A 23,409-nucleotide genomic window follows, 5' to 3' on the forward strand; every position below is an offset into this window, starting at 1 on the left:
ATAATATTCCACAATGCCTGACAACTACTCAAAATATAGTTTTTTGTTGTCCTTATTTTTGAGTCCAAATTGATAGTGGCCCTGTGTATATACATGCCTGAGTGGCTGAGTGCGTATTGAAGTTAAACGTCTTGTTTGAGTGAAATAGGGAAGGGCCTCGGTGGTTATATCTGTAGTAGTAGTGGTCCAGTTTTAACATCATCTTATTCCCTTCTCTAAACATGCCCATGCTACATCACTCCATTCACTTTTGCCAACTTATCAACATTCTCATTCAACCCTTCAGTATTTCTTTTGTCCATCAGCTTCACACCACACCATTGCCCTCAGCCCCTCATCATCGATCTCTCAGTTCTTGTCAAAATCGCCAATTTGCTTTCTCGTGAGCACAATGTCTCACTTTCATACAGCATTGCAGAGCAACTAATATAAATTCTTCCTCTCATTTTCAATGGAAATCTTCTACCACATGACAATAGGGTGTGGTAAAAATGATTTTTTTGAATTTAAAAAAAGAGTAGGCTAGTTATGAAATGGTGGCTTTGACCTAAATACACATGTTCTATCATCTTTTTGGGCAGTTTCCCCTGTCATGGTTCTTTCACTCTTACCAGGAAAGGTACTTGGAAAAGATTAATGATGTAGTTTAATGGGATATCAACAAAAAAGCAGTCAAATACATGGGCGAATAGTTCTAGTAGTGAGCAATGATATATGAAAATTCTTGAAATAGCAATAGATTCCAACGCCTGTATTCCTGTAACTCTTATAATCGACTTTAACGTACTTCATTCACAGCTTCTCATACAACTCTAATCTTGATCACAACTTATAATAGCACCAACTCTCATCTACTCAAATTCAATAACTACAACTTCAATTCAACTCTCAGAGTCTCGGTCTACTCTACAATCATCTCACTATAATCTCTACCAGCCTCATTGCCCACCACAGCACCTCTCTTGGCACACAATCAAACGCTTTCTCCAGGTCAAAAAAAGTGAAGTACAGGTATTTTCACTTCTAGATGTAGGCTACTTTACCTGAAGTCGCAGAAGAAATCTCAGAATAAATATATCATTTGTAGTCCCATGTCCTGGCATAAAGCCAAACTGCATGGAGTCAATAGTCACCTGTTGTCTGATAATTGGCTCAAGCATACGTTCGACGACTTTCATGCTTATCAATCATAAAAGAGAAAGCCATGTTGCAATCGTTTCCTTTGATACACTTTTTACCCACAACATCTTGATTTTTTTTTCTGATTTTACGAGCAACCTTGAAAATATTATTAATAATAAAAATACGGCTAATAGCTTATAGCTATTAAAAATATAATAATATGTGTGTTTTTATATATTGCTGTGCAAGCTATTACAGATATGCAACCCTCGTCAGCACTTTACAAAGCAGACACTAGGCAGTGTCATTGCAGGTGCAGCCAAGTATATTCCGGTAATTATCCTGAATCTACTCCTTTTGCTGAGTGCCAAGCAGAATCAAAATTCTGTACCACTTTTAAAAAGGTTTTGGTGTGACCCTGCACCTGCATGCATACCGATTCAGAAGCGGACGTATTAACCATTAATTATTTTACAGATGTAGACAATAGACATCTATATTTTAATTTTTTTTTACAAGATGGATTATTTTCAAAAAAACCTTCAGTATTTTATGTCTCAACATTATCAAGCTACACGTAGTACATGTTTAGAAAACAAAGAATTGTTTGAAGACGTTTATTTTTCACCAAGTGATGACAGTATCTTCTTCGACAGTCCTCATGTTACTGTTGAGTGGAAGCGACTGAAGGTAATTTCCTGCTGGTTGTAATTGTTTTATTAATTTTAGTGCGCTATATATTGTATGAAGCAATATTTCCAAACTGACTTACAAAAAGAAGCTTAATTTTATTTGTTGTATGGTAAACCGTGTTGTCAATGAATGGGATAAGTTATTCGAGATTATTGCTGCATTACCTAGTCTAAACAGTTTCAAACTAAGATTAGATCACCACTGGAGAAAGAGAAAAGTAAAATTTTGACCCACTTGTATAGCCATGATATTTTACAAGTACCGGTACTGGGCACATTCACTATATTTGATGTGTACTCTGAAACTGCCTCTTGTAGCATGTTTGTATTATATATATAATATTAATGTTGTCAACTACGCAGTACACAGTGTGCACACCCGCGCAAGCCCTGCACAGAACTTTGACTGTTTGAACTTTTCTTCATGGGCACCACACGGACAAAACCTGGGGATAAACTAAAACTGTAGAAATTATTATTTTCCATTCAAATTTAATCATCTGATTACACATTATTTTTGTTCACCATTTCTTTGTTTTATCTGGCAACACTATTGATTCTGTTCACCCAGGTAAAAACATAGTTAGGAGAGATCTTCTATCTTGTTTGTTCCTTATTTTAGTAGGGGCTTGATGCGGTCCTATTACAATATCTTATTAAGCCCATAGTTAATAGGTCCACCCGCTTATTAAGCCCAATTTGGTCTGGTCTGGAATTACTGAATGTATAGGAGTGGCAGAGGATCGTTCCTTGCTTAATAAGCCTAAAATCGCCAGGCCTCAAGGTGGGCTTAATATGTCGGGACTACTACTGACATTCAGTTTTTCAGGAAATTTGTGCTGAACCACATTTCATAAATGAAACTTCTTCATTTTCCGATGTCTGTGATGGTGAACGTGGATCATCATCGTTTGTAGCTGCTGCTTCCGTATTGGTTGACCATCAAGACTTTTGGAATAGGGTAAGTATTTGTGCGATATGCCCACGCGATGTATTGATGATTTGTATTGAGCAAGTTCTGTTAAAAGCAATCTGGTTATCGATTTCTTGAATTTCGTTTCGTAGGTATTGTATGGGGCTTTGGTCTTTTTTATGCTTTTAAATTGATTGTTTAGGTAGTAAAACGACCATTTAATAGGTTTTAATGAACTAAGAATCGAAGTACATCTGCAAAACACAAGCCATAAATATATAACGAACAAAGTAAGTCAGTCTCACATAATCAGAACATAAAGCAACAGAAAGTCCCTTCAACTGAACACTGCAAGAAAGGCTTTTATGAAAACTGGCTTGCTGAGATTGAGTGAGCCAAGAGGCGTGATTAGAGAAAACAATCATCGTAAAGCGCGCGGAGCAGAGAAACCATAACGCTACAAACATATATACGTAAAATAAACGTAAATTTACAACAGGTAGTACCTGATGCACTTTCCCAAGAAAAAACATTATTAGAGGAAAACAATGAAGAGTATTGTGGAATGTTTCGTTTCAGGTGCTGTAGTTTACTAGTGTCTAGATTTGTAGCAGATCTTGTTGTGTACGGAAATGCAATGTCACATGTTTGATATTTAATTGAAAAATTGTGTTTTGCAAATAATACCATAGATGTAATCATGTAGATAACAGAAACATAGTTTTCCAAAGTATGTTTGAATACTTGTTTATGTGTGAATGCAAGAAAAAATCAAATGCCAGTATCATTTTTATAGATTTCTTAATCAAAAAATACAACAATGCCAAATCATTATGAGCTGTCATAATCAAGGTTGGAGCCTTTGATATCAAACTGTTTTTTAGTAAATCGTCCTATTCGGAAAATCATATTGCATCAAAGCACGATTTGTATATCTTGTAACTACCATGATGCTTTAAAAACACTGCAGTATTTTTATGTGTGGTTTGGATATAAGTAAAATTCTAAAACGTCTTTGTGATCTTCAACATGTTTTGCATTGTTCATTTGCGTGCTTAGAGCTGACCCTATATTTCTCATGTTCTCTGACCACGGATATTTCAATGCAGATTTTGGCGATTGGGTTCATGGTATGAAGTGATTGTAGATGACAAATTGCCTACGGTAAATGGAAAACTTTATGGGGTCAGATCTGGTTGTTTTGATGTGTTCTGGGGCGGACTTTTGGAAAAAGCATATGCCAAGTAAGTTTTCTTAAAATGATTCCGTAATTTTGATTACCGGTACTATTCAAAGTTTATGTAATTGTGAATACCAAACTGCAAAATAGATAAGCAATTAATGGTTGATCAATCGAGTAATTGATTATAATTAATTAATCATTTATATACTTTGAAATTTTAACTATGATACATATTTGTAATCGTAAAATATGCATTAGTTGTAATTGGCTGCCTTGTCATTGTAATCACTCCCTATCTACTTCCAACTTTTGATTGCACAAACTTGATATTGATTCAATAAAACTGAAAGTCTAAGCTGGCACAAGTAGCGTAGGTTTTAAACTCTAAATTTTTAAATGTGATGATGTGTTGACTGATAACAAAACACCTCCTTGCATTTTAATTTTAGTGCAAAACAAACATTCTAGAACAGCTATTTCACAATTAGCGCTTTGTTTACATACAGTATAAAAAACTAAAGCTTTTTTTATGGTGTTGGCCAGGAAAAGTTTCGATGCTTTGTTGTGATTTGGCGGGTCGATGTGCGTGTCAACAGGAAATATTGCACTGCTGCATCTACTGTGGTGGCATTGTTTTTATAAAACAATGATTGAGCGTACAAATAGTGGTTACACTACAGTATACAATACATGCTTATAATTGTGGGTCTGCTACTATTCGGTGAGTCCGATTCGGTAAGCTCCTAACCTCTAACCCCAAACCCTTAACCCTAAAACGGCAATGATAATTACGCTACGGCAGGCCTCGAAATTCGTTTTTGTTGACGGCGGACAAACGTGTCCGGTCTGAGCAGCTATCTCGGCTGACAAATTAAGTCTTACGGCGGACACACCAGTTTTAACGTCGATCGTCATGCTTAATCCCTTTATCTTAAGTCTTCGCCATTTAATTATGGCGAAGTCTTCGCCATTAAGTCTTCGCCTAAATAAGTCTTCGCCATTTGAGAACCATAGCTACGGTTTAAGCTTTTTAAAATTTCAGCGAAGTCACTCTGAAAAGCTTTCATCGAACCAACGACGTGCGCTTGACGCCGTGTAGCTACTAAATATGATGATGATGATAATATGATGATTGTTAAAAATTTAAATTCTACGGACTTTTTGTGTCTGATGCAAATAAATAATAAAAAAATAATCCGCCGCATAACTGATTAACTTCCACCGAACGAGGTCGTGTGGCTTCTTGCGTCACAATGTTCTGGGCACGAGTCGGAAAACTTCTACACTAACGCGTAACGCTACTATTTTCTGATGTGCAAAGTTTCAATAGGCTTTTTTCTTTAGGTTTATTTTTGCGTGTCATGTGAGCGAAAGTGACGAAAAGAATAAAGAAAACATTAGAAAAAGCACAATTATTTTTTCCCCTCTCCGTGATGCGGTCGCCTTTCCAAAATAGTATCAGTATTCCACGAGACCACGGCAGGCTCGGGGTTATAATCAGCGCAGTCAAGGTCATTCAAACATATGCGCATGATGAGAGCTTCAATAACATCGATCTTCAAAGACGTGCGCCAATCTCCACGAGATCACTGCTTGTCGTTAAGATACGTGATACCGAGATCTATTTCGTGCCTTTTCTCCAGACCGGCTAGTTGAGGGAAAAGCGTAAATGCGAGCTCTTTTTTAGCGATAAAATATGCGATTTCAAACAATCTCTTAATTTGATTTTTTTTTGTCACTCATATTGTCGATGGCCTTGATGACCGGAAATTGATGGCTTGGGGTAAACGATGTGTTGTGATCTTTGACAGAGCTAATCCTGACATTCGTTGTTCCTTTAATATATGCGTCTATCACCACTAAAATTCCTAGTAGTAGGTTCATCGCCCTTATTCTCACTTTCAGAAATTTCCCTGGGCCTCTTCTTTCTTACTGTAATACCAAAACTTAAGTTTTGCGGCATCTTGCTGTAGTAGCCTATATTATACTCTTATAATCTAACTTTGTAACCAACCTTGCCTTATCAATATTACTCGGAGATCAAAGCCAGACATTGTGACATAAGACTTGAACTAAGTTGCGCGTGATTAGTGTAGAAGTACCGGTACTCCCATCAATTCTTAGCTAAGAATTCACCTCTGTTACGCTGATTCAATGTCATCAATCGTTGAAGCAACGTAAAATTCGAAAGTTTTTCTGCTTGAATGGAAGGTAAGAGATACAGTATTAACTTTGTCTAGATGCGCGCTTGGAATGCGATAATTTCGCATTCCCAGCGCAAATTATATTCTTGCAACAGTTGTTCGTGCTATGCAATGACGATTTGTATCGCCAGTTTCTGCGATATTTCTCGGCGGACAAATATGACCGATCTAGAGGGTACTTCCCGCGGACATCACATGCTGTGACGGCGGACATGTCCGCCGTGAATTTCGAGGCCTGCTACGGTACCCGATAATTAAAAAAAAAAATTGAAAAAATCTCCCGTTAAGGGATCGGACTCACCGAAACGGGCCATTCCGTATAATTGTAGTCCTTAGTCGTCTTTGACAATGTGATTTTACAAAATGTGTTGTTGCAAGTATAAGGGGGCTAATAGTAGCTCAAATCTTTAAGTTTTGTACCACCAATCAACTCTTCAGAACGTGTTGTGGAACTAATTACTTGGTTGTTTAAGTACGGTAATGTAGCTGGACGAGGTCATGAATAATGTTTTCTTGTAAAATGTTTATTAATATTTTGTACACTGTACAGTATTGTGGTTTTTAAGTTACAGTTACCGATTGTTAAATTCCGTTTCAAACTGAAATATAATTTTACAAAGGTGAAGCAGCTTGACTTTCAACAATTTCTGCTCAAGTGTAAGATGAGTCTGTATTTAATACACAGTAAGGACGATACACTAAAGTTGCAATAATGTATTATATTTTTTGCAGGTTAATTGGATGCTATGATGCTGTTTGCAATATGAATTCTGGCAGCATTATCCAAGACATGACTGGTTCTTTGTTGCAAGACATTCCCTTAGCTCCAGCGGCGGCCGACAATACTGCGAGAGAAAGACTCTTTAAAGAATTATCCGACTCTTCACGATTCGGAAGAATGATACTGACCTGCTGGATAAGTGTATGTACCTGATATACTTTAACACAGCTGCACGGCACTCCTGTCGTTAGATTATTACTTGTAATTTATGTTTCCAATAGTCACCTGCTGGAAAAATGGTTCTTTTTTACATTGATTCAACATTTGCAAACATTTGCTTGGTGGACGTTGGACTTTTGCAGATGTAAACAAGGACTGGTTTTCTGACTGGCGACTAAACGCTTCAGCAGGGAACCAAGCCCTGCTTGCTTTCTTTCCGGCTACTAAATTCAAACCTTGACCCCTGTCCAACAGGCGAAGTCTAGTCTTGTTTAAGCTAATTATTTCATTGTAATACTATTATATAGAGTATTTAGTTATATCGTATAGTTCTGCAATCACAGAATTTAATTTTATTGAAGAAAAAAAGTTTTCTGGTTACCGATGTCAATTTGTATTTCTACCAGGGCTTTGAAGTCGAGCGCAAAATATACGATTCTGCCCCCTCGATTTATAACTAACCGACTTCGACTTCAGTGTTGCCATTTTTTTGGTTTTGTCCTTTTACTCTCCAACCTTAAATTTACATTTTTTTTTGTCAGGTCATCCTTTGCAGTGTCTTCCCATGTTTTCTCTTTGGTCTTCCTTTTTTTTCATTTTTCTGTCACTACCTTGTTCCAAACCCGCTTTGTCAAATTGTTCTCATCCATTTGTTCAAGGTCCAACTCATCTCAGACGATGTCCACGAAAGTACTCTTTAGTATCCTCAACATCAGTCCAGTTTCTGAAGACGTCATTTTTAATTTTGTCCAGAAGTGTCTTGCCACACATCGTACGAACCATCTTCATTTGTGTCGTTTGCATTCGGCTTATATTTATGCTCTTCATCGCACAGCATTCACTTCTATAAAACATCACGCTTCTTACACACGCCTTGCATAACCTTACATACGCCAAAATCCCTCCGACTTCTCAAACTCTGATTTCTACCGTATTTTAGTGTAAATAATTATATGGTTTGAAACATGTATACTATGAAGCCTGATGCGTTGGCCTAAGATTTTGTAGATTGTAGAAATGTAGGTAGCTTGGAGTGATTGCCGGTAGGATTAATAGGTATGCTGTTAGTTTTGTTTTTCAGCATGGGTTACCTGACGTAATACTTTTATTTCGTCTGATGTACTGCTCATTGCATAGGTAAACGTTTGATCACATCTTAGCTGTTGGAACCAGCTGACGAGACCACACAAAGCAAGAATGTGCTTTGTTTGTTGGAGAGCCAAATATCAACGAATTTTACGTCGTCTGCTACACGGTCGACGTCAAGTGGTGACGCTCGTGACAAAACTACCTGCGATTAGTTAGTTGCATTGTGGTTGATATGCCCTAGAATGCTATGAAATTGTAACCCGCAATTGTCAATCTTTTATGCGTTCGTTTTACATATTTTAATACTATATTAGTATGAGCACTACGCGCGGTATTTTCAGAAAGAATGAGTGGTTCTAGATTTATGGAATTTATTGAACGAAATCGCGTGCAAGGATTTGAACGCTCATTGGTGATATGATCGTTTTTTTTGAGTCACTTACAGTACGGTATCTTTGGAAAGAGCATCTTTTATATGTGCAATTGTACAGCACATGTGATGTACCACATCATGCAAGCAGCAGATTGCAGACCTTCCTTGTATTGCTTTCTACAGTCGGATGAAGAAAATCCTGCAGGGAACGAAACATTTCTTGGATTAAAGCTTGGCCGCTATTATTCTATCAGCGAAGTGAAGGAAGTTAATCTCTCCTCCGGAATGCTTCGTCGTTTTAAGTAAGACGCACGGTTTGTTGATAAATTTGTTATTTGCATTTTGTAGTGGATTCGCCTTGGAAGGTAATAAAATGATAACCCGCATTTGTCAAACCTTGTTTTACGTTGGTTTAGCCATGGTGTAACATACTTTGATGCACTGTCGCGGTGGCCTATACAATATACATACAAGAGGTCACCATTCTTTGATGATAGATAGGCATTGTGCAACGTGCATGCACAATTTGCGCGGTGTATCCGAGTTTATGTTTTAATGTCTGTCAATCTATCATTTGGTTTATTACATTTTCTTCCTCAAAGATTGACATCCTGTAACCAAACTCTAGTTAGACGTTAGAGCAACGATTGATGAATCTTATCGCTTACCAGTGCTATAGTTACAGTATACACAGGCCCGAATTTAGGGGGGGCAGAGGGGCAGTTGCCCCGGCCCCCCCGACTTTTGAAGGGCCCCCTATGTGGAAAAAATGTGATTTTATGTTATTTTATTCCTTTTGACCTTTAAAGTTTCTGCAAAATGCTGTGCAGTACTGGACTGATGCTACTGTATACGTAAAGATGGTTATTACGCGCCGTAGGCGCAAACATTTTTTTTGCAAGTGGGGCCCCCCGATCTAAAAGTGGCCCGGGCCCCCCATCAGCTAAATCCGGCCCTGAGTATACAGTAGCGATCGGCGCTAATCGTGTTCTCTGTCATTTCAACAATCGGGTGTCGAGCCATTCACCCACTGCCACTTAATCTGCCTACTTGACATACGGACGACATAGCCCAGAAACATATCGAACAAGTATCCACATGGTGACGTCTACATCGCTGATTGGTAGATATTACTTGCTCTATTTTTTTTTTTAAAACAAAATTGTGATGACTAGCGAGACACGGGAAATGAAGTCAGTGCAATGCCACACCACTTGCTTCCTACCTTTGTTCAAGCCACCCGTTTAAAAACACAAGTGAAATATTGCGATTCAAGCTTATGTTGACAAGGTGTGCACTGAAATCTTTTATCGCGCTAAAATTACATGCTATTCGAATCAGTAATTTTTGAAGAGTATCTTTTTCAAGTCAAGTTACGCATTAACGAGAAAGCTGTGCAAGTTTGATGAGAGTGTCACTTCATTTAACTACAGCCTCATGTCAGATTCAACGTCTAACCAGTTTTGATGCTTTGTTTTCATGGCACTAAATCAAGTCTCACAAATCAAAGGTATCGTTTCTGGAATCGATTTTTTTAATCACTAACTTTGAAATTATTCTATATGGCGAAACCCAAAAGTAAATTGATTTAGAACCTTTTGGATGTTTTTCTTTGAAAGGCTTGAATGGATATGATTTGTTGCTTCTGCCGTACCTAAACTTTTTAGCCAATATCACAAACTTCTGCTGCTTGAAAAAGACAGGTTTCTTCGCAAACCAGCCGCTTCAGAACACGGTCCCGTGATAACCATCAGACTTCCGTGTGCAGCAAAAATATTTTGTGATCAACATCCGGGGCGGTGCGCATCAGCGAAAATAAACACTGTTTTAGTGGCCTTGCTTTAACCACGTTCACACACTTTGCCAAGGGATTTTATATTTCGTGCACTGTCGCAAATGATTTACTTGTGTTTGATTCACTTCACAACTACCTACTTGAAACTTGGAACTCCAATTTCAATTTTAGAGTAGATTGCAGCTTAGTCGGTCAAACCACCCCTAGTAACAATGCTGCTGTGTTTGTTTTTAAACCAGCTGTTAACCACAAGGTGCTTGCTAGAAATCTGCTTTTTGAAGTTTTCAGATTTTCTCTCTGCGATTCATGTGCGAAATTTAAATGTTTAGTAACTGATAAAATGACGAATGAAATATGGTAAATTGACAAAGAAAATTTGGTCACATCAGTTCAGTTGTTTTTGTTTCTGACCATCATAGCGGAAACAATACACGTTAGCATAGCAAAGGTACTTAAAAATGTAGATAACTTTGAATGTTGGTAAATGTAGCTTTGTTAGAATACTTTTGCTGCATTGTCTGTCTATATTTTAGAAATAATGATTTTATTAGGTTCCAAGGTTTACTTTCAAAAACAAACAACTATCAAACCAGAAAAATTATCAGGCGACCCAGCTTTGTGTGAAACGTAGATTTCCTTGTCTGACTAAGTTTTCCTTCTTGCTAAAGCTTCGATTTCTTTTTTTTCATGTTGAGGAATTGTTTTATGTTTTTTTTTTTTTAATTTTCAAAACACCTGGCTTTTAGTGACAGTGCCTACATCAGAGGTCGGCAACCTTTAGCATTAAAAGAGCCAATGTTCCCAAGTTTCTTCAAATTAAGACATATTCGGAGCCATAACATGTAACTGTCGAGTTGGCCACTAAAACCAAAGGTAATTATAGCCTACACTTCATGTAGAATTTCTTTCAATTTTTGCTTTGTACATGCGAATATTCTAGAATTTCAACAAACAAAGCCTGACTATTAAACACAACCCTTTTTAGTAGGCTACCTACGGGCACAGTATTGGGTAAAAACATACATTTTCAAATAATCATTTATTTCACCAGCTAATGCGATATTTGCTCCTGCTCTAGACTACGGAAACTAGGCTTACTAGTAAAGATAACGCTGGTATACTGGCAATAATTTGGCAAATTTGCCAAAGTTACTGATTAATAACTAATGGCGATTTACATATTTAACAAAGAGTAGGTACGGTATCTGACACTTTTAACTGCTTACAAAATACTACAGGCTACTACAAACTGCACTGTGACACTGCCAGGTATAAGATAATGCTAACATTAATTGTGCGTTAAATCACGTAACAATATGCTCTTTAACGTTTCACAGACGGGGCGGGCAAATCAGAATCTGTCCGCATACAATACATGCATTGTAAGCCGTGAGGAGCCGCCATTATTCCTAACAGTCCTAAATGGTTTTTTCCTTAGCAAGATAAAAGCATTAAATCTTGGTGAAAAAAAAACATATTAAACGGATTTGTAAGTCATAATTTTCAACAAAACTAGTTTAAACTATAGCCTAGAGCAGTTATTAAGTTACAACAAAAAATTTTTGTATTGCCCAAGCTCGCAGTGTTTAAAGTCACGGGAGCCAGAGCAGAGGGCTGAAAGAGCCGCATGTGGCTCCGGAGCCGCAGGTTGCCGACCTCTGGCCTACATCATATATGCGTTACACAGTGTGTCATTGTAAGTTATTGCTTTTTTCAGTTTATTTTCCTGCAGGACTGCTGGTAGATAGTGCAGCTCAGTGCATTCACACTTCACAGTGCAGCTGATGCTTCATGCCATAGACATGGGGCTCTTACGGTCGCCTGATTATCAACGTTGTGTTAGCGTTGTTGTATGTATGCTGACATCTTTAAGAACTTTTTCAATGCTATATATTTAACAACCATGATGTTGTTGCAACAGATCCGGCAAGGAAGCGCTTATCAAAATCCACGACCCCACTGGATCTATAGACTGGATCGGCCCTTGGAGCACCAGGTGTTTACATTGTGTGCGACATTTCTGAATTTTCTCTTCGTAGCCTAAAGTAAAATTACTGTTCCAAAGATTTCCCGTTTGTAGCATTTCACTATTAGACTTAGGTCCATGGAGACTTGCTTAGCATATTTTCCAGATTACTGTAATGGATATTTTTTGAATAATCATTTTCTGGACTGATATTGTATTTGCAAATCTACCGTATTATCAAATAGTTGACTTGTATGAGTGTAATTTATTTTGTATTTATGTAACATGAAGCTTATTTTTTAAAGGTTTGACACCTGCTAATGTTGACGATAATCTTCTTCTACGATTTTCTTAGTTTTAAAATGTGTTGTTTGTAACCTTCCAGCTCCGAAGAATGGAAAAGCATCAGCGATCCTGAGAAGAACAGAATGGGCTTGACAACTTTGGTGGACGGCGAGTTCTGGTAAGTTGTGTTGGTAATGGCAAAGATGCGGCTGAGCAGATGACAAATTTCACATGCATAACTGTGGTTCAAAGCACTACTTCAACTAATTGAAAAAGTTACACTTCTGTAATGTATGTAACATTAAGGCATTATGCAATATGCATATATAGCAAAGATTAACACTGGTTTACTGTAAGTTGTGAGACTTGTAAGTTTATTTTACGTTACATTTTTATTAGTTTATGTTGTAATGCAATGCTGAGTTCAACAAACTTCGTCTTCTTTAATTTTCATCAAACATGGTTTTGAAGGATGTCTTTCAACAATTTTTGTGCCAACTTTACCGACATATGGATGTGCCGAATAGTGCCAATTGGTGGGATGATGGGTAATGAGTGGCGGGAATCGTGGATTCGTGGCCGGTGGAAGCACAGCGAAGACCCCGGTGTTAACACAGCAGGGGGATCGTTGGAACTATCAAAAGTAAAAAGCTTGTTTCAGTGACTAACACGTAGTTACAATTTGTTATTTTATTTGTTTCATGACATGTGATGTTATGTCTGCTGGAGATGGTTTTAAGATTAGAGAAGGGTAACACGAGGGAATCGATCTGTGTCTACCTTCAAGCATGTTCTAAGTCCTTAGGATCTTGCTCCAAGACGCAGCCAGGAGGTTCTTTTTAACTTACTGCGTAAGATATTTTAACCCTTTGGAATAGTCAATGTCGAAAGTTATTGAATGTATGAGTGCGCAAAATAACAGAGTCAAGCATTGAAAAGGATTTTTTAGTCCGAGAAATATTCTTGCAACGATTACATGTAAGTTGTACCTGTGTAATGTACAAAAGCGTTGAGTCTGTATTTTGATCGTTGTTAGAAAGCTTGCTTCACAATAAAATGACCGTTGTCGGGGCGTTTTGTCACTCCTAAAACCTTAAACAAACCTCGGTATTCGCAAAGGATTCGTTTACGGAAAACCCGCAGTACCGGTTCAACATACATGATGGATCACGGGGATGTATTATGATCCAATTGCAACAGAAGGAAGAAAGAAGCTACAGATCCATGGAACCTTCTCCTCCTCACAGAATAGGAATACATCTGCTCAAGGTAACCTTTTTGACTGTAAGCACAATAGTTGAATGTGTCACGGAATGCCATTATTAATACAGCACTGATATCGATTGATTTGCTGGCTAGAAAATGAAAATAAATGCAAACCAGTTCACCAAGCTAGTTTTAAAAACATAAAAACATGGCAATGTAAACAAATATACAAACAATAAATAAACAATTCAATGTTTTTTATTTACATTATGTAGTAAATGTTTGTAGGAAATACAAATTTAGTTATTCATATGTTTTGTTTATAAATTTTCTACAAGTTTATGCTTCGATTTAATATGGCTAGTTCTAAAATCACTTTATTTGATCTTGTAGCCATTATCTACATTCTACATGTATCTCGCACATTCCTTATTCATTTAGAAACTCAATTTAACAGGTTAGACAAATATTTTGAAGGTCGAAGGGAATCGCTTGTATAGAATACATCGATTTTTTGACGACGACCTGGTTGTAATCACTCCGCACTTCGCCAGCAGAACATCTCTCTTGCAAACCCGCTTACCGCAGGTAACAAAAGCAATGATCATCAGTGTTCCTTATCCTTGTCCATTGACACAGAACGGTGCTTCGCGTTTGTTTCGTAACAATACCATGCAAAGGTTGTATGGTATATTGTACGAAAAGCTCGTTCAATTTTTAATCTCGCGTGTTTGTGGGCTCTAGCCGCGTGTCGCCTTCTATCCTGTTACGTGGCTTTCCGCCCGTCGGCTGCTTCCTTGATTTTAGAGGTTAAACCGTTCAGTTGTGGTTGCAGTCTTTGCTTCAATCTTTCAAAATGCCCTGTTTATTTTTCGTAGTTAATTTGCTTCTACAAAACAATATTTAATCCATCATCTGTTCCCCGTGGAGCCTGAGACTAAAGTTATTCATTTGCCACGAAAATTGACAAATTCTTCTGCGACAATGTTTCTGTAAGGATCCCACTTCTTGCACTGGGTGGTATGCTGGCTGCTGGGGCTCACAAGAATGTAGTCCGCTGTTTGTTGTTGCCCGGAGCCACCGAAAATAATCGCTAAAAATGCCGTAGTATTGCTTACTGAACCAAGACTGAACAAAAACATGTATATGATTGTATATCGATAACTTTGAACTGTGAAGTTAACTATAATGCGACAGTTCACTTCACTTCTTTATACGACACGAAATTTCTTGAAACTACTGATTATGCGCTGGTAGCGGTCAGTGATTGCTTTCAATTAGAATGCTGTCATAGAAAACGCTCACTTAGGTCGCTTATACGGTGTGAGTTCAAAATTGATTGATTCGATAATGTTGTTGTAGCAAACAGGAACAACGTAATGGTGATAATGACACCGCGCTCCATTAACACCACAGTTTACAAAAATATTCCATGAAGTAAAAGGCTTCGTGCAAGCGAATGACAACGGGAAGCCACAACATGACATGCCTTACGCTACTATAGTACATAATGGCCTAGATAGGTCTACGGCAGTGCAATTGCCACTACCAGCACTAGTAATTAGCTAGTAAAAAAATTTGCAGTGTTTATATGAGACTTGGATTTCAATCTGGATTGAATTTAATATTTTTATTCCGCTACATTTAATACTTCGTTGGAGTACAGTCAAAATATATAAGGCGTAACTTGTATTGTAACACTTCTCACAACCGTTTTAATTGTTTTACAATACAAGTTTTATAATTCATGAATGTTTTGAATGACTGTTTCAAGCCAAGCAATTGGTTATTTCCTGATGATGCGTCTGCAGTGGCGTGAGCAATCAAACGATTAGGAAGTCAGCAAATCAGTTCTTTTTTACATTGATGCAATCTCTGCGGAAAATAATATGTAATGTCTCTGCAGCTCTGCAGACGTTGAATTGGTCTATAAAACAACTAGTCTGATGACAGGCCATTGTTCGTTTTCAAGCGTTGAAGCAACTTTGAAACAATCTTTCATACTATAGCTTTGGTAGAGAGGTACTTTTTAAAAACCATAGACAGACAATCGATAACAGCTTAATAACATTGAATTGCATAATTCAAAATTAATACAGAAATGAAATAGATACATAATTTCAAACGTTTTCGGCAAAACTTTCTGCCCTCTTCAGGAAAATATCTTAATTATTTATCTAAACAAAACAATTATTCGTGAAATGTTAATAATAAATGACTGAAATTCAATAAAACTGCACTGACCTGCGTACAAGCAACAACTGACGAACAAACACAAAAGGTGGTAGCAATCTGTCAGTGCAGTTTTATTGAATTTCAGTCATTTATTATTAACATTTCACGAATAATTGTTTTGTTTAGATGAATTAAGATATTTTCCTGAAGAGGGCAGAAAGTTTTGCCGAAAACGTTTGAAATTATGTATCTATTTCATTTCTATATTAATTTTGAATTATGCAATTCAATGTTATTAAGTTGTTATCGATTGTCTGTCTATATCTTTTATACTCTAATTCAGACAGCAAATCTAACGTTCTTTTTTACATTGATTTAACGTACGTGTGCAGACGTTAAATCAATGTAAAAAACGGTTGATTTGCTGTCAGGGAAGTGATCAATGAGGTGACACGTATATTATCAGGGTCGCTATGTCATCATTCCTACGACTTTCGAGCCGAGAACTGGCGTTGAGTTCTTGTTGCGAATATATGGCCAAACCACCTTCTCGTTCAGGTAAGCCATGTCAGTTTCAGGTTGTTACTGTTGTTATATATTTACTGTTCTCTTTAACTTCGAACAAGAGGCATAGTTGCAAGTGATTTAGCTATGTTGCTGGGTAGATTACAGGATGGTTTTTCTTTTTAGTTAGTTGTTGTGCAGTATGTTGTCATGCTTTGCCGATCTCTCTTGGAAACTGCATTTATGTGTGCTCTTCCTGTTCCGTCTGCATTCTTCATCAAGAACACAGACGCATGCTCCGTTGGTAATCGGCCAAGCAACTTTAAGGTTTTTCAGTTTTTTAATTGCCAGTTACTGTTTAGTCGTCATTAATTTTATTTTATCACGTTGCACTTGTTTGGAAATTTTTTTTTTTAATTGCGCTCAGATGAAATATACAAGCAGTGGGTAAGCGTTTTAAATGTTTGCATTTTAATGCTTGAAACAGGATACTTTGCGAAACTGTATGGTTATTGGTTACTCATTACACCACAGTGTGAACAGACAGCTGGCGTAGGGCTTTTCTGTCTTTTTTTTAATTTCTCTGAATCATCTTCTGGTCAACTTTCCACTTGATATTAATGTTCTACCGCAAACCCCTCCAACTTACATGTGTTTCATTGACAGTGAACTAGATTTCGACTACCCAATGAGGTCGTGCTGGGCCTTCTGTATTGGCTATCCCCAGCTTGTGACCAGAATCCGAGTATCTCAAGGAAGAAACTGCATCAAATTGAATGGGAGTGGTTGTAAGTTCTTCCTGAAAATATTCTGTGAATCATGTTTTTTTTCATCATATAAAGTCCTTAGCAAAAGTTGAATTCCAACGAACGTCAAACGCTGCTTTGTGAAGATAAATTATTATAGCGGCGATTACCAGCTGGCTTTTTGGAGGTGTAACGAGGTGGTGGTGGTGGTGTAAAACAGTAACTTGTTCTAATTGGCTTCCCAAAAGACAATGACGAATGTTGTAGGTGCAGGAAACCTATGCATTTATCACTGTTTTATGAAATGCTTTTATTAGACGTTGTTTTTCGCAAACAGGTTGTACCAAACTAAAACTGGTTGATGATGATGGTCAAAATCTTAAATTTATCTGTAGATTTGACCTGAATAATTTGTGCTTGAATGATCAGTGCTGCAAAGTCGAGGCTGAAAATCTTACAATGATTCATCAATTTTTGTTTTGGTGTTGGTTGAGTTGTTCAACTATATCTGTTATAACTGGACTGAAGTTTCCGAGCTGTGCGCTACAACGTGATATACATTACAGTAACAGAGTCTAAGTATGGTCCCCAATCTGTTAGGTTAAGTTTCAAATTTCGTGTATGTTTGCGGTCATTTTTATTTGAACTATTCTGGCCAAAGAGTTTGTTACTGGTAGCCAAAGACCCTTTGACCGTCACCTCCCTGAGGCAATAAGAACCACCTGCGAACAATCAAACACAGTGTTTGACGTTTGTGGTGGCTGATGAATAAGTTGATTCATAGTCCCGGTGACTTCAAGCGAGCATCGGTAACGTTGGAGCTTGCTTCCGTTTTGTTTCAATTACTTTTTTTACTACCGTGCTTTAAATCTTACCATACCGTTTTGAAACAGGAAACAACTGGGTCGGGTGTAAAGTTCAATTCACTTTCTACATAAAAGCATTTACCTGAAGATTTGACATAAAATGTATGGGAAAAATAACGGCAATGGTAGCTTATATATTTAGTTACGTGAAAGGCTTTTCTTTCAAAGAAGCAAGGGTTTACTGCAAGTTTGGTAAAACTTTGATTTTCAAAAAGGGATGATGAATGAGCGAACCTATCAAACCGTCCAGCTGTGTCATCCAGTATGCTTTCGTTTAACTTTATCAACGTGTTCTTTCACGTAGTATATGCGCATTTTTATTGCAATAATACATCGTCACCCAGTGAGAGTTCACAAAGACGTGATTAACTTTCTTACTTCTATAATAATTAGTATGGCCTTCCAACCACTTGTGCGATGTTCAACCATCTGCTATATCTGAGACGTTCACATTATTGCTGCTTTCAAGATATGACCCCTTTATTAGCGAAATATTTTGTTTTTAATTTATTTCATTAGTTGTTGTATAGGCTAATGGTTGATCGACGTCAAACAATATTGCAAACTTTAATTGTCATACGTTGTGCAATGTGCAGCCGGCAATACATACGTGGTGATCGCATGCGAAGGGCAAGTCATTCGATCAAGAATCTTCCCAAAGAACAGAGATCCGGAATTTGATTGCCGGGCTATCTTCTACCGCAAAAAACCTGACGTCACTCTTGTGACTTTTTGTGTAAGTGTTGACGGTTATTGTGCAACCTTTTTAATGGCTTCACCGCTGTGATGTTTTAACCCATACGGTAGGTGTTCACCATCAGGCAAATTAGTAGAACTATGTTGAGCCCGGAGTGCCTGTCCCAGAAAGATCTCACTTGTAGTAAGTCGGGTTGTGGGATATTCTTGTACCCCCTTCTAGAATGGTCGAAAAGAAGTAGTCATCGACGATTTAGAATGTTTGTTAAAGCCCTGTAAACAAGCATAGCTTCTTACATCATTTTATAACTAACCTTCATACGCGCCGACTTCCGGAGGGACCGGGGGGCGGCGCCCCCCGTAAATTTATAGTTGAAGGGCACCAAAAATGGTTATTACAAATGGTGTTTCAAAGATGAAACACTTCGCGAAAGAAACTTAGATCATTTAAAGTTAAACGGACTTAAAGAATGCCGACAGCGAAAAATAGTCTACGTTGCTCTGGCTCGCAAAACAGCAGTTGATCGCATGGCTTTCTCATACGGTATGGAAATTTCAAAGTAGATGGTAGAGTAACTTACGCTGCTGAAATAATCACATAAGCCTAACTATTCACTGCAATAGTAAACCAGCTAAATTAGACGCGCTATTTTCAACGAGGTCTTCCCCGCTGTGAGATCAATTATGATTCAACAGAACGCATTGTTTTGTTCGCAATGTGTGAGAATTAAATCGAAAACGGATAAAAGAAAAGGTGTTTAAATGGTCTTGGTGGCAGATATTGCTTGCATTAATGACGTCTCTTACCGCTATTATCACCTAGCTAACCTGACATCATTGTTTTATGCGGCCGCTAAGGTTTGACATCGACTTCAACGATCATGGAATGTTACGTACCGTAATTAAAACGATTATATCCTACACGCAAAACCTCTTTCTGCTGTTTTGTCTCGTGAGCTTTGCATATTGCTCAACAAGTGCATAAAGTTTAAAATTGACAGGAAATCATTAAGTTCCTGTCTGTTGTGGTATTTATATAGCTATGGTACTATTTTGTTCGTATTGTGTATAATTGTACCGTACTATTGTCGCAACAGACAAAATAAAAGGTTTCTCCCTCTCTCTTTCTCTCTCTCTCTCTCCCTCTCTCTCTCTCTCTCTCTCTCTCTCAGTGCAAATAAACGTATTCAAAACTTTAGTTTGACCGACGCCATTACACACTCTGTAATCTACGTCGGCAATAATTTTTCCGCAGCAAAAATGTGTTCATTTTGAAAACTGCCGAGCTTTTCCCGTGTATAAGTTGAACCTGTCTTTTTGAGGTGAAAATCACTTGCGAACATCTCGACCTATAGCCTACTCCAGTATACACGGTATTTGATAAAAGGCTATAAAAACTTTCGATAAAAAACAGAAGAGAAAACACTTCGCCATTGTTAACGCTTTGAAAGTAAGTAATTAGCAAAACGAGGTTAATAAAACTGATAGCAGGTTTCCACTGTGCTTGAGAACATGATTTTTTGCGTTTTATTTCGATACCTTCACTGTCTTGATCGTTGTTATTCACTCGCACGAAAAGGAAATGAATCGGCTTGTTTTCCAATTGTTCTAATTCTGAGCTAACAATATCAAAATTTTACCACTAGGCGTACTGCATGCGTAAAACTAATCGTTTCAAGCAGCGGTTCTAATAAATTCGGTTTGCGACCTAGGTGTCAATATAAACAAAACACTAAGCTTAATCAAATACTATTTTAATTGAGTAAAATAGCGTTATGTTTATGACGTCATCACCTTTCTCGCCCCCCAAGGTTTTTTGAAAAGTCGGCGCCTATGCTAACCTTAATGACTCAGCATCCACACACCCCCTGGGAACAGGTCTCGCACCTCTTAGTGGTGCGTGTACCCCAGGTTTGAACAATAAACTCACTACTTATCATAAATGTTAACTACTATCAACATGACAACATGCTTCAGTGATGATTTAAACGCAAACTTTTACACACAAGCGAGTGGTTGAATGGTTATTTTTAATGGTAGGTTCATTTCAATGGACTGATTTGCGACACGTTCATTGGGCAAGGCTCGACAATGGCCAGTGTGGACGACACAGCCACATCGGTGGAAATTCCTTTGTTTGGCCGGGGAAAGCTATCTGATAAACGGTATCCTGGAACTTTATTTGTCGATATTACTTCTTCCGAAAACATCAATGCGTTGTAAAGTGGAGTTGCAATTGTGTATTCCAGATTTGTAGTTTCAAGACATTAGAGCGCTCTAAAATTATCGCATTTTTTATTATGTTTCAAATGTTTACGACTTTTATCGCACAGATTTATCTTTCTATGACCGATTGACTGTGCAATATGACCAATTTTGCCTTAAAGCAACTTGAAAATGTTGCAACAGCGTGTAATGTATACGATAGAAAGTGTTGCATTTTTTCCAATCATTGTGTTTCTGGAGAGATGCGAATGTTTAAAGACCTTTTCCATCTCATTTGCAGTTGCATTTTTTTTCCTTCCAATGTGTCAATGACTACGCTACCAACCCTTGATCTTGCCTTGTAACTTCATAATATTGCACTGTTGTCCATGCGCATTGTTTCGTTTATTCTCTTTGTTGATCGATCTTCAGTCTGAATGACTGGTTTGTATACTTGCTGTTTACTAAGCTGGGCAACAATTATTTAAATATATTTTTCATTGTCGTCTCTCAATGGCTATGTTACTGTAGGCTACCTAATTTTTTTAATCGGAATAGTTTTGTTCAGTTTACAGATGATGAAGTTTGGATTTGCAAATTGGGTGGCTGAAAAAAAAAGTTAATGGTAGACGCTAAACACTTTTGTTAGTGGGCATGTTTGCACCTGACATCGAGTGGACTCGTCAAAATGGCAACCTTTGTATATGTTTACTTCATTCCAGCTGGAGGGATAAGCGAAACACCTCTTCCTCTTCGCCGAAATAGGGTACCTCATAATCAAATGAAACTAATTGTCCGAGAAATTTTTAAGTTGACTGAATGATTGAGATCATGACTACTCTGTAGTTTTAGAGCATAGTTTTTGCATAAGGAAACAGAACAAGTCTCAATTTAAATTAGCACTAAAATTAACAAATTTAAGACTAAAAAAGTTACAAACAGAAATTCAACCATGACAGTATACAATGCCAGATACAGTTAACAATGCCAGATACAATTCGATCTAGAGCCCCGTGTGTCCTTGTTCACTCAACGCGCTGCCCATTTTAGGCTGTCCTATTTTTCTCTTAAGTATTGCTTCCAGAAACCGTCATGTTTTAAGTAAAATTTGCTTTTGAAACAGACAAGTGTCTAAAAAGCTTCTTACAATTTGCTTATGTTTATAAAACGTTACTTGGAGATACTAAATGTGTCAAATTTAAGTTTCATTGTAGTTATTATTTCAGTGTTGTACCTGAATTGCAATCGTCTGTTATACTTGTGTCCTTACTTTGAAGATTAAATAAATAAGAAATCATGTGTATGTGCTGACGTTTTGCTGGGTCATGTAACCTTTATTTGTAGCTTCCATACCAGAACGGCTTGTTGATTAAGATGCTGCCCTGCGCTGTTGTATTCAGTGGGCTACACCTAGCAGAAAGGTAAAACTATGTGAAGGGAGCATTTTTCCTGGGCGACGTGGGCGTGCAAGGATGAGTACTCACAAGTACAGCGAGCAATTGCGATTTGCTAACCATAACAGTGTAGTTTCCACGCTAGTCATTCAGACCAGTGGTTCTTAACCCTTTTCAGTACGGAGGCCAAATTCGAAGCCTAAATTTTGTTCAGGGTCGCATCAAAAGAAATGCAATTTAATGTGAAACTTGATGTTGGCTTTGACAAGTTTCCCAAAGCGAGGGGTAATATTGATAGTTACAGTAGGCCTACTCAAAAGCTGGTTAAAATGATGGTTTGTCAATCGGTTGTGATATCTTGATTTCATTCTAACCATTTTGATAAGAAAGTGCTTCACACATGTTAGTTATTAGTTCAGGCCCTTAGGGGAATCTTTAGGCTAAACGTGTTACACGTTGTTTTTTTGCAGTTGATTAACCCAACTTTGATTTTAGTGGGTGCCGCAACTTTTTGGGTCACGTGATCACCCCCAAATCGGGGATTTCCCCAGAAATCACGTTTCAGCTCTTTTTACGTCATTTTTGTGCAATTACATATTTGATTTTTGTATATTTTAACTTAAAAAGCACATACAAATAAGTGAGACAAAATAAACACAAAATAATTTTACTGATAACGTCATTGTGACGTCATCACATATATTTTTTTGCTTTTTTAACCTATTTTGGTCGTTTTGCTGTTGGTTTTAGTTGGAGTACCGGTTACTAAAACCATTTCACAATTCCTAAAAGTAGTTTCGTCATGATTGCATCTTTTATGACGTCATCATTACATTATTAAAACTAGACAAGTTCAAATTCAGGAACCAAAGGTAAGTTTATTCCGAAAAAAGCGATCAAATACTCTCATTATAAGTTTTGCAAATCCTTAAAATTTTACAATTGCAAGCAATAACAATAATTCCAGTACAGTATGACGCAATAACGACGTCATCAAGGGAATAACCAGAAGAGCAGCTACCAGGGGTGAATTTCCCTTTTGGTCATGCCACTTT

General features: G+C 37.5%; 1 protein-coding gene across 2 annotated transcripts; it reads left to right on the forward strand.

The window, feature by feature from the left end:
• The first annotated feature begins 1,641 nt into the window (after nucleotides 1-1,641).
• LOC145768579 (calpain-5-like) lies at nucleotides 1,642-22,252 on the forward strand. Of its 2 annotated transcripts, none has more exons than XM_082580105.1 (15): nucleotides 1,642-1,812; nucleotides 2,644-2,775; nucleotides 3,227-3,306; nucleotides 3,837-3,971; nucleotides 6,847-7,036; nucleotides 8,700-8,818; nucleotides 12,233-12,307; nucleotides 12,663-12,740; nucleotides 13,034-13,205; nucleotides 13,682-13,831; nucleotides 14,246-14,356; nucleotides 16,410-16,501; nucleotides 17,114-17,235; nucleotides 18,656-18,795; nucleotides 20,796-22,252. In XM_082580105.1, the coding sequence occupies exons 1-15, from the start codon at nucleotides 1,642-1,644 to the stop codon at nucleotides 20,976-20,978; spliced, it is 1,950 nt and encodes a 649-aa protein (XP_082436231.1). In that variant the 3' UTR covers nucleotides 20,979-22,252. The 2 variants fall into 2 exon arrangements, with proteins under 2 accessions (XP_082436231.1, XP_082436232.1); XM_082580106.1 differs by having other exon boundaries at nucleotides 17,114-17,232.
• Nucleotides 22,253-23,409: the final 1,157 nt, after the last annotated feature.

This window comes from Aplidium turbinatum, chromosome 4 (assembly GCF_918807975.1).
Source record: "Aplidium turbinatum chromosome 4, kaAplTurb1.1, whole genome shotgun sequence".
Taxonomy (NCBI): Eukaryota; Metazoa; Chordata; class Ascidiacea; order Aplousobranchia; family Polyclinidae; genus Aplidium; species Aplidium turbinatum.

Coding starts and splice junctions, on each gene's coding strand:
- LOC145768579 (XM_082580105.1), top strand. CDS start 1,642: ATGGATTATTTTCAAAAAAACCTTCAGTATTTTATGTCTCAACATTAT. Junction 7,037..8,699: donor TACTGACCTGCTGGATAAGT/GTATGTACCTGA, acceptor TGCTTTCTACAG/TCGGATGAAGAAAATCCTGC. Junction 12,741..13,033: donor TTGGTGGACGGCGAGTTCTG/GTAAGTTGTGTT, acceptor ATGGTTTTGAAG/GATGTCTTTCAACAATTTTT.